At 47.4% G+C, this 15,943-nt stretch overlaps 1 protein-coding gene across 4 annotated transcripts in view; it reads left to right on the top strand.

Moving 5' to 3' along the window:
- The first annotated feature begins 12 nt into the window (after positions 1-12).
- EFR3B (EFR3 homolog B) overlaps positions 13-15,943 on the top strand; it is an 86,600-nt gene continuing 70,669 nt past the window's right edge. For all 4 annotated transcript variants that reach the window (XM_029938188.1, XM_029938187.1, XM_029938185.1 and 1 more), the window contains exon 1: positions 13-135. In XM_029938188.1, coding sequence (XP_029794048.1) covers positions 51-135 — 85 coding nt within the window. In that variant the 5' untranslated portion in view covers positions 13-50. The remainder of the gene's footprint in view (positions 136-15,943) is intronic.

Below are 15,943 nucleotides of genomic sequence, written 5' to 3'. Positions count from 1 at the left end.
GCCCCGCCCCGGCCTCCGCCGGCGGCCGCCATCCGCCGCCCCGGCTGTGAATGAAAGGCAGGCGCCGCCGGCTCTGGCTGCAGGCGATTCGGCGACGCGGCCTCCCAGGAGGCGCTCGCCCCGCGGAGATGTACGGTAAGGAGGGCTCTGCCTCCGGGCTCGCAAACTTGTAGGGCGCGGACCATTGTCCTCCTGCGGGGCCCGGGAGGCCAGGGGGCGCGGACTCGGTGCCCGGCTGCGCTCTTTCTGTCTCTCTGTGCGCGCGCGGGTGCGCGGAAAGGACAAAGATGCTTAAGGCCGGGGACCCTGGGGTCCTCGGGGGTCCTCGGAAGTCCGTCGGGCCGGTCGTTTGCGGGCGTGGGGCGGGTGGGCGGTGGTCCGCCGGGGGGCTCGGGCTGTGGTGATCCCGAGCGGCCGCGTCCTGGGGAAAGCGGGTCTCCCTTGGAGCCGAGCTGGCAGGGAGCGTTGGTGAAGGTGGTCGTGTGACAGCATTTGCAGAATTAACAAAAAAGCGCGTTGTGCTGGGGAGTTTTATGCGGGAAGCCGGTCTGGGGCTGCGGGGAGAGCCCGCTGTCTGCCGCCCGCCCGCCTCCGAGGATGTGGGGGGCGGCGCCGTTGCAGAGGGCTGGGGCACCAGCCAGTCCTGGGAGCCTCGTGTAGCCGCCCTTGGATGGACGTGGCCGCTGTCTGCCCCTGCCGCCTGCGGGTCCCAGGTTCCCTAACTTCCAGATTTGCCCTCCGCAGTGGTGAAGGGAGGAGACGCGGCTGAGGGAGCAGCGCAGCTCTGGGTAGTTGGCCGCCTCTGGTTGCCCCGACCTCTCTGCCTCCCTTCCCCAGCCATCCCCTCAACTGACGTGCAACAGTTAGCCAGACCCTCCGATGCTCTGTCTGCTTTAAAATTTGCCAGGCATTTCTCCGGTTGGGAGGCCGTGTGGGCGAAGAAAAAGCGCTTTGGGTCTCACATTGCAGCTCTAATGAATGGAACACTGGAAACCCTGACCAATTTAGAAATCAGCTGCGTTGCAGAGCCTCCAGAAACTGAGCTTCGGAGTGTGTGTGTGTGTGTGTGTGTGTGTGTGTGTGTGTGTGAGAGAGAGAGAGAGAGAGAGAGAGAGAGAGAGAGAGAGAGAGAGAGGGAGAGAGAGAGAGAGAGAGAGATGTGATGTGATCCCAAAGGACGAAAGTCCATCAGCCACTAGAACTCAGGTTCTAGCAGCTATTTAGGGCCAGCCAAAGAACTGGAGCTGTGCTCACCCACCATCCCCAATGCCAGGCCAGGTACCGGCTCAGGTGGCATCTGAGGGGTGAGTGGAGGGGTGAGTGTTGTGCTAAGCGCAAATTCCCAATTTAACCCAGCACGGAAGCCTGCTCAGCTGCCTCACTCTGCACCCAGACTGTGAGTCACAAAGTTTGATGGAGGCAGAGGAGGACGCTGAGCGTGGTACCAAGGCTCAGCAATCGGTGGGCCTCCCTATTTAGAGAGAGAGACATTCAGCCTTTTCCTGAGTGTCCTTTCCTGCCCACATCTGCATTTCTGAACCAGGCTGAGACATCAACCGATCCCCTCTGCAAGAATTCTTCTTCTTGGATGCACCCAAGGGAGGGGAGGTTGACCTGAAGGGTGTTCTGCTGGCCAGTGGGGGGACTCTGCAGGAAGGTAACAGGACGGTTGTTTTGTAAGCTAGGAGGTTGCACGGTTCCCAGAAGAAAGCTCTAGTTTCTTTCCTTGTGTTTTCCCCCCTCTTTTCTGCAGAGTATGCAGCCTGAAGCTGCAGATCACTTGACAAAAGCAAAAGCATGTGACCCACTGCAGGGCACCTGCAGTGGAGAAGGAGTTAGGACAGGCCCATCAGAATGGGTACGAATTAGGAACCCTGGTTCTGCTCGGCCACCTCAGTGCATTTAGCCGGAGACAGTTTTGATAACTGATCCCAGATGTCTGGACCTTGGGGGTCCCACCCTGCCTCTGTTGTCTGAAGCAGATCAAGGAAGAGTTGGTTGGTACAGAAAGGTGAACTGGGAGGCCCATGTATCTGGATGTTATTTTTGGATACACCACAGATTTTCATTTCTCTGTTATGTTTTTATTCCTCCAGATGCAAACAATGATGGCACTTCCTCCTAAATCATTCATAGAAAGATTATAAGGAAGGGATCTTCTGTGCAGTTGCCCGCAGCAAGGGAAAATCACGGCAATGCTGGCTTGGAAATTATTCCTGAGTCTTGCTTAGTGCAAAGCCTTGTCTTAGAAGGTGTAAAAGGGAGCCCACTCCCCAAGGGGAGGGCTCGTTGGCCTGGATTTTAGTCTTGTGTTTGTTTTTGTGAAAAGAAAGGGTCCATGTGATTCTTACAATCATTCTCCAGAAGTCAAGAGCGTAATGAGAAAAGGAGGGGACAGGGAGGTTGGGAAGGCAGAGTCACAGACTTCTTGTATTTCGTTCTTGTCTTCCCATATTTTCCAAGTGATTTGTCCAAGGTGACACAGTTAGGTGGAATGGGGGGAAATGAAAACTGTTCAGTGCGCCCCCCCCCATACTTTGGGTAAATGCTCATTAGGAAAATGCCACCAAGGATTTTATTGGCTGATGGGTTGTGAGTCCCCCATGTATGGGCAAAAGTCACCTAAGCTTTAGGCAAAGGTGTCCCTTGACCATGCACCTTGATGACTTGGTCCACTATGAATTCGTAAAACCTGATTCCTGTTGCCACCTCTCAGCTGCTTGGCAGTCCTGAACGGATCTCCCTCACCTCTCCTCTTCTCCCCTCCTCACCTCACCTTGCACCCCAACAACTCAGTCTTCCTGTGCCATCAGTCTCTTCCATCCCCTTCCTTCTCTCTGTGGGAGAATAAGGGCCCCTTGTCTTGGCTGTAGGATACAGTACCATCTGGGACAGAAAGATTCCTAGAACCGGGGTCAGCCTTTCTCAATCTAAGAGCCAGTTCATGGCTACATAGCTGCAGACAAGGGGGGGTCATCACTCAGAATTACATGTACGTATGAAATGGCAGAATGCTCATCCACCTCCCAGGTTGGTGGTGAGCCTCGAAGCTGGGCAATGGATGCGATAGTGTGTCAAGAGGCTCTGCACTCACAAGACCGGCTGCTCAAGAGCCGCGCCCCTCCAGGTCCTCTGGGCGCTTTATCCTTCTCCTTTCCACTCCGCCAACCCCTGCAGATGGCTGTTTGCATCACTTCCCACCCCAGCTTGACCACACAGACCACCTTCCCTCACTAGCCACTCAAGCCACTTCTGCTTTCCCTTCACCAAACTCACCCCAGCTGCCTTCTCGCCACCCACTCATTCCCAAACTCCATTTGCTTTCTGGAAATGGCTCTCCTAAGGGACACAGGTGGCTTCCCACAGTCTTGTTTATACCCATAAACACAGATTGATAAGGGATCTGGAAAAATAAAAGCACTTTGTACCGAGGTAGGAAGATTGTGGGCAAAATCTTCTGAAAAAAAAAAAATGGGTTCCCCATAGTGTTTCTTTGTGTTAGAATTGTATAACTAAGTTTCCCTGTTCCTCTCTCCTGGGATTGGCGCTATGGCGATCCCGCCCAGGAGTGTCCCACTTACCCACCGAGGGGAGACAGAGCTGTCTGAGAAATGCTGCCCTCCAGGATGAGGGCAGTGGGGTGTGAAGAGCAGTTGGACAGGGTGTCCCCAGAGCCACAGTCCGGACAGCCCGATCCCACCAGAGCAGAAGCTGTTCTAACAGCTCACCTCTCACCCCTCTGTCCCCACCTCTAGGTGCTGCCTCATCTTCTACCTTTGCCTTTCTTCAGGCTTCGTGACCCAGGACGCTGACTGTAGGGAAGTGAGCAATGGCGTACAGTGTTCTGTGAAGATGCCTTACAGAGCACACCCATGTGGGCCCCATGTGGGTGGTGTGGAGAGGCTGCAGGGTGGAGCTGAGTCCCCCGAGGTGCAAGGCTCACTGCTGCAGAAAAGCTCCATGTCTCCTGCTGCTCCGCATCATAGGCAACTCCCCCACCACACACACACGCATGCACACGCACACGCAGGATGCAACCTCCTCCCCCAAATCTTGAGGTTCCTGCAGTACTATGGTGTGGTGTTTGGCTTGGGACAGGAGCTGTGTGGCCTGCCTCCCCTCATGCCCACCCCTGTTTCTCCGGTCCCCATAGGAGGAGAGCAGGATCCCTCTTGTGGCTCACGGTTCAGTGAATCTGAAAGCAGTTTTCTTTTTGCGCATACATGAAAGTAGAAAGTTAATATTACCTTATAGACAGTCTGGAAAAAAGAGGAGGAAAAAGACTGTCCACAATTCTACACACTGAAACCAACCTTTAAAAAAATATTATTATAGGGACACCTGGGTGGCTCAGTCGGTTAAGTGGCCAACTTTGGCAGGTCATGATCTCGCAGTTTGTGGGTTTGAGCCTTGCGTCAGGCTCTGTGTTGACAGCTCAGAATCTGGAGCCTGCTTTGAATTCTGTGTCTCCCTCTCTCTTTGCCTGCCCTGCCCATTTGTACTCTGTCTCTCTCTGTCTCTCAAAAATGAATAAACATTAAAAAAATTATTATTATATAAATTACCACTAGGAGTTTCTTCTCACCTGCTTTTGCCCATTCCTTGAGGTTTCTTGCCTCATCCTGGCTGTGTTACCCTGGGCACGATGGTGAAGGAGCATCTGAGAGCCCCATAGCCTGGGTCTGAACTCTGACTGCCCTTTAGGCAACCTAGGACTTGAGCCTTCCTAAATCTGTTCCCTGGCTCTACAATGATGATAAGCCCACTCACCTCATTTAGAGATTAATCAGGATAAGAGAGCTGCCCCCACTTTCTCCTTCCCTTCCCTCAACTCTCTTTGTTTCTTAATAAAAAGGTTGCAGGGAAATAAAACTATATGTCCCATAAGCTTAATGTCAGTGCTTGTGAGACCTGTTCCATATATATATAAAGAAAAATCTAATTTGAAAAGCATCTTGTTTTTCCTGATTGTCATCCAATCCTTCTAGAAAATTTGGAAAACACAGTAAAGTATAAACAAGTATAATTGCTTTTACTGGTTTGATATCTTTCCTTCATGCATTTGTTTATGTGGTTGGAATTATTCATTTTACATAATTTTGTATTGTATTTTTTTTTTTCTACCTAACATTAGACTATAAATATCCCGGCCACTCCAAGTTAATGGCCGCCATTTTTAATGGCGGCGTCCCAGCCCACCGAGTGCAAGTGTAATTTCCTTATTGTACATTTAGGTTGTACATTTAGTATTATAAGCCTGGGAAGGTTACCTGGTGCCCAAAGCTTTGTCTGAATTTTGGGATATTTCCCTAGGCTAAACCCCTCCAAATGGGTTGTTCAAGGTATCTAAACATTTAAAATATTTGTTACATATTGTCAATTTGTTTTCAATTTATATCAGTTATAATCCCACAAGCAGTCATGAAAGGACCAATCTTTCTGTACTCTCAAAAGCACTAAATATTCCGATTTTTCCCCCATACTTTACCAATTTGATGGAAAAGTTGTATTGTTTTAACTTGTATTCTTTATTTCTAATGAAGTTAAACACCTGCTGTGTTTTTTTAACCATTTACATTTTGGTGGACTTTCATACAAGTGAGTGCTTGATTTCTTGAGGGTTTCTTAAGCACTTGCCTGTCATTTGCTTTATGCTTTGTGTTTTGAAGGGAAATAGATCTAATCTGTCAAGTATTTGTGGAGTATCAGCTACATATGATATCCCGTAGGGCATCAGGGGGATGCAGAAACATATAGAAGTCCTTCCCATCAAGAAAATTACCATTTCAGTAGGTAACCAGGTGGTAAAGCATGCAAAATTGTGAATGATACAAAGGTAGATTCAGGGTTGCAGGTAGAATGGAGTTACTCCTTAGGTGCTCAGTCAGCGGAATCTCAAGGTGGAAGAGAGCACTGTGAGGCGGATTCTTTTGGGAGGACTTCAGAGAGGGTCTGAGGGCTGGATGGAGAAGAGGGGAAGGGCGTGCTGGGTAGAGGCACCAATGTGAGAAAGTGCACGGAGGTGGGGAGAGTGAAAACTTACCTAGAGAGAACTAGGGGAGGTACTAACAAGGTTGGGTGGAGAATGACTCTGGATGAGAATTTGTCAGGATAAGGGCTTTTTGCTTATCCCTATGAGTGATGGGAGCTATTGAAGATTTTAAACTGCCAAAAGGCTGATTTGCTCAATTGATCTTTAGGGAAATAAAGCTGGGGCACTGCGCAGAATGGGCAGCGAGATGAAGTGAAAATGAAAAAGAACAGATAGTTGTTGCAACCACAGGTGGTAATGAACAGAGTGAGAAAGCTTTGGACCAGTTACAATTGTGCATTTTCAGTGGAAGATGTTTGTCCCTTAAAAAAAAAAAAGAAAGCAGTAGGACTGGGGGTGAGGGGTGAGGGAATAAGGGAATTGAAACTTTTATTTGTTTAAGTTTATTTATTTATTCTGAGAGAGGCAGAGACACCATGAGTGGGGGAGGCAAAGAGAGAGAGAGAATGCCAGGCAGGCTCCATGCTGCCAGCACAGGGCTCAATGTGGGGCTGGAACTCATGAAACCGTGAGATCACAACCTGAGCTGAAACCACGAGTTGGGTGCTTAACCGACTGAGCCACCCAGGCACTCTGGGATTGAAACTTTAAAAAAAAAATTCCCATGCTTCATAAAATGTGGGTTATGTAAGCACACATAGAAAATAGTTTATTTTGAAATAGGTGTTAAGTCACGTAGGGCTGTAAATTTATTATAATTTAACTTGTTCCAAAGATGATTTGGAGCATATAATTTATACACATACACACACACATATGGACATACCTGTCCTACAATAAATAGTAAGATCAAAGCAAAGAAAACCTAAGAATTATACAGAAAAAAGGAAAGCCAAGTGTAAAGTTATTTCAGGAAGAAAAGCCCCCACATACCAACAGGCCCTGTTGCAAATTCAGTTCTGAGTTTCCTACAGGAAGTTCAGTTTTGAGCTTCCTGTAGGCCAAAATAGACGGGAAAAGTCATTTGTAAGACTCATAGCATCTGTATGGTTTTGTTGTTGTTGTTGTTCACTTGTCTAGGCCAAAAACAGCTTTTTGAGATACTGAGAGATGAGAGAAAAATCTTCCCTGAGTTCCTCCTCAAAGAGGAGAGATTTCATAAATATTGGTCTAAATTAGATCTTTCTTTTGCAAATATAGTTCCCTTAATCTGCTCTCTGCCAGTCTGGAGAGTATTAAGACCTGTCCAAACGCAAGTTTATGATTCTGGTTGCTCACCTCGAAACTGCCCCTGGCTCTGTCCTCAGCTTGCTCCTGGTTTGCCACAAGCCAAGACTCACTTAGGTTCTTGACCCACTTTATGGCTGCAGATGTGAGTTCTCCTTCCACGGACGACTCTGAGTCTTCTAAGGCTTTCTCCCTGGAGAAGCCATTCTTGCCTTTCCAGCTGGAGAAGCCGTCTGGTCACTCTCGTTCACGATCCTTAGTCAACTCCCTGCACAGCTGTTTATCACCATCTAGTATTTCTCTTGTCTGTGCCTCAATAGACCGTCCGCTCCGTGAAAGCAACGAACTCATTTCTCTCTTTCCCTTCTGCCTCTTTAGGGCATAAGACACTGCCTGGTACAGAGTAAAGCACTCAGAAACCTCACTGAATGAATGAATCCGAAGTTAAGCATCATCTTTTTAATTTACCTCTTTGTAACTTCTGACCCTCCACATGTTTCAGCCTTAAATGTGCTTTGGAATAGCAATACAATTACTACTACTTCAGTTTCCATTCATGGGGCATTATTGTGTACCAGGCAGTCGTCTAAGCACTTTTTATGTATTAACTGATTTAATCTTCCCCAAACTCTATGGGTCAGGGATTATTATTTTCATTTTAGAAATGAGACCATGGAGGCATTGAGAGCTTTACTGACCTGCCCACGGCTACACAGTCATGTGATAAGGCTGGGGTTTCAACCCCGAGAGAGCGCTGTCTCCATAATATTCGGAACATTTCAGAGAACACGGGCCTTTCCTTTGCAGAGCTCACCCTACCTCGCAGACTCGCCGTGCTCATCTGGGCCGCGCAGCGCAGTGCGGAAGACACAGGTGGATCCCTGTGGGGCATGTGCCTTCTCTTTGGTCCCAAAACAATCAACACAGAAGCTGGGAGCTCTCACTTCTGAGTCAGATCCTCTGCCTCTAGGCACCCTTCTCCCCTCTTTTATCATTGTTTTGCTTTGTGGGAGAGAAAGGGCCCCAGGAAAGCCCTAGGTGTGGATAAGTAAGAAAGGAACCAGGAGAACAGGTTGGTGAGGGCGGAAGATAGGATACAGAACCAGTGATGGTCTGAGAACCAAGGAGGCCCGGGCACTCATCTCAGAAAGAGGGGCAGGGAGAGGAGCAGGGCGGGGCTGTCACAGCCGCCGCTGAGTCACACAGTGGTGTGGCCTGGAGGAGAACAGAGACCTTCTTTAGTGGGAGTGCCTTCTGCTTTTCTGACAGTTTGGCTATAAATTAAAACTCCTGGGTCACCTGGGTGGCTCAGTCGGTTAAGTGTCCAACTTCAGCTCGGGTCATGATCTCATAGTTCGTGGGTTCAAGCTCTGCATCAGGCTCTGTGCTGACAGCTTGGAGCCTGGAGCCTGCTTCAAATTCTGTATCTCCTCCCCCTCCCCCGCCCCTCCCCTGCTTGTGCTCTGGGTTTCTCTGTCTCACAAAAATAAGTAAACATTAAAACAAAACAAAACAAAACCCAAAACCTCCTTCCCTGTATCTTCATGTCCAGCCAATCTGGATGCAGTAACCACTGCCTCTGAGGGGTGGGTCAGGACTGAGCTGTGTGTGTGAGAAAGGGACAGTGGCCCCAGTCTTACATGGCCACTTTCTAGCCGTAGGACCCTGGACAGTTCCCCTCTCTCTGAGCCCATTTCCTCCCACGTAAAATAAGGATAATCAGTCTGCCTGATGCAGTGAGGGTATATTTAGGGGGGTCAAATGAGATAAAGCTTAGGTGCTTGTATTTACATTATAGAACGCTATGCCCATTGAAGTTGATATTATCCCCATCCAAACAATTCTAATGGATGCTTCTGGGGCATGCCCATCATCTCTCCTGAAACAGTGGCCATCCCTGTGTACGAGGATGGAAATGTTGTGATTATACTGTGTTTGTTAAATGCCTTAGATGGAAGGGTCTGATAAAAACAGTGAAGAACCAGAGAGCTCCTCCCATATTGTGAGCTAGACACCTGTCTCTGAAATCTACCTGTCAGATTGGGTCCCCGACGCAACAACCATTAACACAGATTATACTGAACTCTTTCCTGTCTCCTAGAGGACCATTCATGAATTGGCAGTCCGTGACCGAGTCCCTCTCATCTCTGCACCAGAAAGATGAGAATTCTCTTAGACCACAAGGAGGACAGATGCGGAACCTTTAGCCAAGTCTTATGTTATGCTAAGTTCTTGTGTGTTACTGACATTTAGCACTGTTTAATCCCTGTCATTCTATTCATTACCTCAACTCAGAACAGCCCTTTGGTGGTGGGTGCCATTTTTTCTGGGGTTGAGCTGACATAGAGATTCAGAAGTCCAACAATTTGCTCAAGCTCAGGCAGCTGGTGGAAGTCCTTTTCTCCATTGTCTCCTAAGCAGGTGCTCATAGAGCTTCGTGGGAGATCAAACCCTGCCTTTGTACCTGGTGGCAGCTAATGTGCTTATGCCAAACAGCAAATTTCACTATAAGGGAAGAATTCCAAACTGAACATTTTAGTAGATTTGGTATCGTTTCATTGTAGCTTTACATCAAAATGCATCTCCTGCCGTCTGCCTATAAATCTGAGAATTAGGACTTCTGGGTTCAAATGCTGGCTTTGTTGTCACCCTACAGAAGGACCCGGATACATTCAGGCACGTGGGACGCAGGAGTCTTAGATTCTCCGCTTGGCAGAGCTCTACGCTTCATCTCACGCTTGCTGAGAAAGACTTTGCTCTGTGTCTCAAATTTCTTTAGGTGGATAATGCTTTAAATAACATTTATAAATCGTGTGAAGAAGAATTCCCCAAATTACAAGAACACTTAGAAAGATCTTGGCAGAGATCCCTTAGAAAGGGAATACCTGTAATAAAGCGACGTCTTCTCACTTCTTGTACGGGAGGGATGCTTCTACGGCAGAAGCATACAGGATACTGCTGAAAAATCCAGAGCTATGCAGCCTCCTGCCACATCTTCACTGTATCTTATGCTTTACTGTTATTTTGGTTATTTACTTGTCACACTGGATGTCATTTAGTTCTTCCTCCACTAGATCTGTGAACCTCTTGAAGACACAACCCCTACCTTAATTATTGTTATTTTTCCTAGCATCCAGAAGAGATCTTTGGGATATAATAAGAGCTCAAATGTTTGTATTGAACTTTAAAATCATTGGATGTGCCTGCCATCCATCCATCCATCCATCCATCCATCCATCCATCCATCCATCCAAACCGAGCAGCCTATATTTCCAGGGTACCAATGACAGTGGGCAGGGGCGAGGCAAGGGAATTCAGAAAGGACCCTGAAGTGACAGCAACAACATTTCATCATCTTACTTTGTCTTCCCCCATGGGTCATAAGCATATACCAGAATATAGCCATTTGACTTTTCCTCTAGACTTTGACGGTGTTAGTCATGAAAAGCAGCCATTTGGCCTGCCCGCTGATATGGTGAAGGGCCGTTAGAGAGCCATTCTCACATGTTTCCTCCTTGGTTTGTGGAGCTCAGAATAAATACCACAGGCTTTTTCTTCAAAAAAGGAAGGTCACTTAGTAGTATAATTATGGGTAAATCTTTACTTTGATTTTCATTCATATCTTTTGTGCATTACAGTTTCACAAACCAAGGAAGATGAAAAGGCCCTTAAAATTTTTTTTTAAATGTTTGTTCATTTTTTAGAGAGAGAGAGAAACAGCATGAGCAGGGGAGGGGCAGAGAGAGAGGGAGACCCAGAATCCGAAGCAGGCTCCAGGCTCTGAGCTGTCAGCACAGAGTCCGACACAGGGCTCGAACTCACGAACTATGAGATCATCATCTGAGTCAAAGTCTGATGCTTAACTGACTGAGACAACCAGGTACCCTGAAAAGGCCCTTTGAGGCAAAGGCAACAAAATGTCCGTTTCTCATTGCTTGGAAGCACCTGGCCAGAATGTTCCTGGATAAAGCACTATACAGCCTTGTGCACCTTCAGTCTCAGAGCTGGACTGTGTAGGCACTGAGTGGAATAGCAGGGATGCAAACCTTGGCTGAGGGTCATATCCAGACGGAATAGAAGAGGAACAAACACCAGGCTCTTCCCATTGTTTCCATCAAACTCCAGAAAGTGCCTGGTCCTATTAGCACCCTGGCCCAGCCCCTGGTAAATACAGTAAATGCGTCTGATTGTCTTGAGTTTTGCCCCAAAGCTATTGCACAGCACTGCTAGGAATGTCCCCTTCTCCCCCAGACAACACTATCAGAGAAGAACAAGGCTGAGTGTTCTGGAGAGGAGTGGGTGGTGTTGGACATCGCACAACGCTTTCCTTCTGCTTGATCAAGGACATTCATTTCTGTGCTGGGAAGGAGAGCTGCCCATCAGGGCTGATTCTGGCTCCGTGAATTTGAATAAAATTCTCAGCCTTCCTCAGATTCAGTTTCACCATCTGCAAATTGGGAGAACTGGCCTGGATGGTCATTAAGGGTTTCCCAGTTCTTAGTTCTGCTAATGGGTTGGAGGAGTTATCTGTCCTAAGGGTAAGGAAGCAGGGGCTGAGGGTACACCTCAGCTGGAGGCTGATGGCGATATTGACACTGTGATCTCAGGTCCTCTATGTAAACTATCTATGCAATTCCTCATTGACAAGATAAGGATAATGATCCCTTTGTTAATCCTAACAGTGTCTGTCTTGGGGTCCTGTTGACTGGGGAAGGCAAGCAAGCTGACGGGTATCTTGGGGTAGGTGTGGATAAGGGCTGTGTGGCTTCCAAGTGCTGGGGGCTATGATTCTTGCTTTATGCACATTCAAATTTCACACAAATCCTGTGTGGGAGGCATTCCTTTCCCTTGGCCTATTTTCAGATAATAATAAGAAAGGTCAGAAAAGGGGGCGCCCAACTAGCTCAGTTGGAAGAGCATGGGCCTCTTCATCTTGGGGTTGTAAGTTTGAGCCCCACATTGGGTGTAGAGATTACTTTAAAATAAAACATTTTTTAAAAGTTTATAAAATTTAAATGACTTGGAGGTCAACCAGCTCATAAAGTGGCATAGCCAAGAAAAGAACCAGATCTATTTCATTCCAATGTTATTTTCTTCCATTCTGCCTGAATTCTTAATGAAAACACCATCATTAATTGGAGTACATTAAAATTTTAAAAATTCTGTGCACCAAAGTTCTCTCAGTGGCCTGCTCTGAGTGAGCAACAGAGTACAAAGACAGTTCATGGAATGGGGGGAAATATTTGCGAATCATATACCCGATAAGAGATTACTATCCGGAACACATCGGGAATGCCTATAATTCAACCACAGCCACAACAAACTTGTTAAAAAACGGGCAAAGGACTTGAGCAGACGTTTCTTCAAAGATATATAAATGGCAACAAGCCCATGGAAAGGTGCTCTAATTATTTGGGACTTGCAAATCAAAACCACAAGGCCATATCCCTTCAGCTCCCTTAGGATGGCTACGATCAAACACCAGAAACTAACACGTGCTGGCGACAATGTGGGGCAATTGGAACCCCCCCACCCACGCGCTGCTGGAGGGGGGATGAAAATGGTGCTGCCATTATGCTGTTATGGAGAACAGTATGGCGGTTCCTCAAAGAATTAAAAATAGAATTACCATATGATCCAGCAATTCCACTTCTGGATATATACCAGAAGAAGTGAAAACAGGGCCTCAAAAAGGTATTTGTACACCCACGGTCATAGCAACATTATTCAAAATAGCCAAGAATGAAGGCGACCCAAGTGCTCATCCACAGATGAAATGATAAGCAAACGGGGATATATACATACAGTGGAATATTACTCAGCCTCAGGCAAGGTTGACGACCTGGCATTTGTCACCTGATTGCTCATGGGGTCTAGACAAAGGGAGACCAGAAACTGATGTCATCATATTCTTTGGATCACTGAAAAACTCCTCCAACTTAAATGAAGAATGTTATTAAGTTAACTTTTTTTTTTTTTTTTTTTAAGAAAGACGATCCATATAAATAAAACTGACTGAGGGCAGGTCTGTTACTGCATTTGGTGAGAGGGACCGGAATGGGGATGACCTTTGGAGAAGTGGCAGGGGCGCCAAGGCGCATTCACCCCTGGGTGGGGGCGTGTCCCAAGGAGCTAGATACTGTGCTCCGAGCAGTGAGACTGAGGCACCTCTAGAGGTCTGGCGGGAGAGGCGTGCAAGACATATTCCACAGACGGAAATAAACAGTGGATTCAGATGCTGACCTCGGCTGAACCACAGGGGCCGGGATCTTAAATCGCAGGTGGATTTTTGCTCCAGCCGCCTCTCATGCAGGCAGCTCTAAATGGCCCGCTCTGAGGTGAGTGGCAACAAGCTTTATGTATTTACAGAAAAGCTGGTGCTCCATGAGGGAGCCAGCCTATAATCAATGCATGGGTATCAGCCCTGAAAGAAACCCGCTGGAATACTAACGGCGGTTATTCCTAGTGTGATAGGATCACGGATGGTTTTCACAGCTTTTAAAAAAATATTTTGCATTTTTCACATTTTGTGTAGTCAGTGTGTATTTTAATCGCAGAACATAAATATAATTAAAAGTATTTTGGGGGGCACCTAGGGGCTCAGTCGGTTAAGCAGCCGACTTCAGCTCAGGTCATGATCTCACGGTCTGTGAGCTCCAGCCCCGCATCGGGCTCTGTGCCGACAGCTCAGAGCCTGGAGCCTGCTTCAGATTCTATCTCCCTCTCTCTCTTCCCCTCCTCTGCTCACGCTCTGTCTTTTTCTCTCAAAAAAATATAAAAAAGATAAATAAATAATGTATTTTTATCATCAAAGCCCTGTGGATAGTTATCTAGAATCTCCTAAGTATGTTTTAGAAATGATTATGTGAGAATGCATGCAAAAACAAATCTATGATGATAGAAATTAGAAATCAGTGGGGGAGTGAAGGGCCTGACCGGAAAGGGGAACACTTTAGGGGGACCTGAAATGTTTCATCCCTTGTTTGCCTCGTGGTTATCCAAGTGTACAAACTGTTGTCAAAATTCAAGGCAGTGAACTCTTAAGATGTGAGCATCTCTTGCATGTTAATTATATTGCAATAAGACCGTAGGGAGCCCGGGAAAAGAAAACATGCATGCATGCAAACAATAGGAGGTCTGTTTTGCATCGCTGGCAGTCGGGTGTGCCAGGAGACGGCAAGGACCTGTGCCAGCCGGCACCAGGGAACTCACCCACAGCCCAAGATGGTCCCCAGCACCCCAGTCAAAGCGGTCATTGAGAGCTGCTGGCCAGGGACGTGTGGTGCCAGACAGAGGACGTGCTGAGCAGAGGCTGGAGGAAGCCGCTCCAGGAAGTTGAGCCCCTTGTGGTGGCCGGGGAGCTGATGGTGCTGGGAGGGCTGCGGGCAGAGAGCCCGCAAAGCAGGGCCATCTGGTGTAAGGCCTCTTGAGCACTGCCCCCGCCATTGCCCACTCTCTGGGACATTAAATGCCAAAATAAAGCCTGGCTTTACCAGACCTGCAGCAGCACTGACGTAGGCACGGCCGAGGGCTGGGCAGGGCCAGGCGTGTGCACAGGATTGGTTTTTCCACATCCTCCCTGGAGCTTCTGTGACCTCACAGCCCACAGTGATGTGTTTCACCTAAGAATGCTGAGCCTTTAATGGCCTAATTATTCACCTGTTCTTAATAATTCTTAATAATGTGCTGGCTTGTGCCATTTCTGCACAAAGACCTATATCTTGCTGGCTAAAAAAAAAAAGTTTTTTTCTATTTTTTTTCTAATGACACATTGAAAGGGATAAACTTCAGTGTCTCCTTTGCAGGTCAAGGTCAGCTGTGAACAAACAGGCCTGGGTGTGAATTCCAGCTATCTCACATAACTGCTCAATGACTTTGGTTAAGTTTCTTCACTGCTCTAAGCCTCAATTTTCCTCATCTATAAAATGGGAACAATAGACCACATCTCAATATTGTTGGGAGGATTACATAAAATAATGCATTCAAACCTCTTAACGGTTCCTGACACATAATGGGAGCTTACATGTTAGCGGAGAGGTTGTAATAGAGGTATTTTACTACCGACATCATTTTGAGTGACAAGATTGCAGTAACAGGGCCCAAGGATTTGCTTCCGAGGAGGCATTCCGTGCTCCTCATCGAGGGTTTTCTAAGGAGCTGTTCCTTTCTCGCTGGGTTTCTGCTTTCAGAGACGCACAGCAGTCTGCTTGCTGCCTTCTTAGCCCACCTGCTTTTGCTTCTTGCCGAGGGTAGAACCTTCTGCGGGGAATTTTTTCCCCCTACAGGTACGTCCCAAACGCGCATGCGCAATAGAACTGCTTCATTAAAAACGGGTCTTGGCTGTGCTTGGGCTGCTGCTTACTTGGCATTTTTAGTATGACTCAACCTAGGACTTGTTTTGCATTTTTGCAGAATTCTGGTGCTTGCTCCTGATTCTGTTTTGCATTTCAAAAGTGTTGCTTCTGAAATTTCCCTCTCGCACCAAGACCACCCTGGTCCTGGCTTTATTTTTTTTAGCAGCTCTGGGCGCGGTGCCCATTTTGTCTTCTGGCACCAACAGCTCAGGCTGTGACAGACTCTCTGATGATATATTTGGACTTTTAAATGATTGATCTTGGATTCATAGCCTTTGAGCGTCTGAATCTTAAATCTGCTAGTTCCTCTATGTATTTAGAGCCCTCACACTTGCTCTCGATCAGTTTGGCTCCATAACAATGAAGCTTC

This window comes from Suricata suricatta, chromosome 4, assembly GCF_006229205.1.
Source record: "Suricata suricatta isolate VVHF042 chromosome 4, meerkat_22Aug2017_6uvM2_HiC, whole genome shotgun sequence".
Lineage (NCBI taxonomy): Eukaryota > Metazoa > Chordata > Mammalia > Carnivora > Herpestidae > Suricata > Suricata suricatta.
This window is presented reverse-complemented; position numbering and strand designations above follow the sequence as displayed.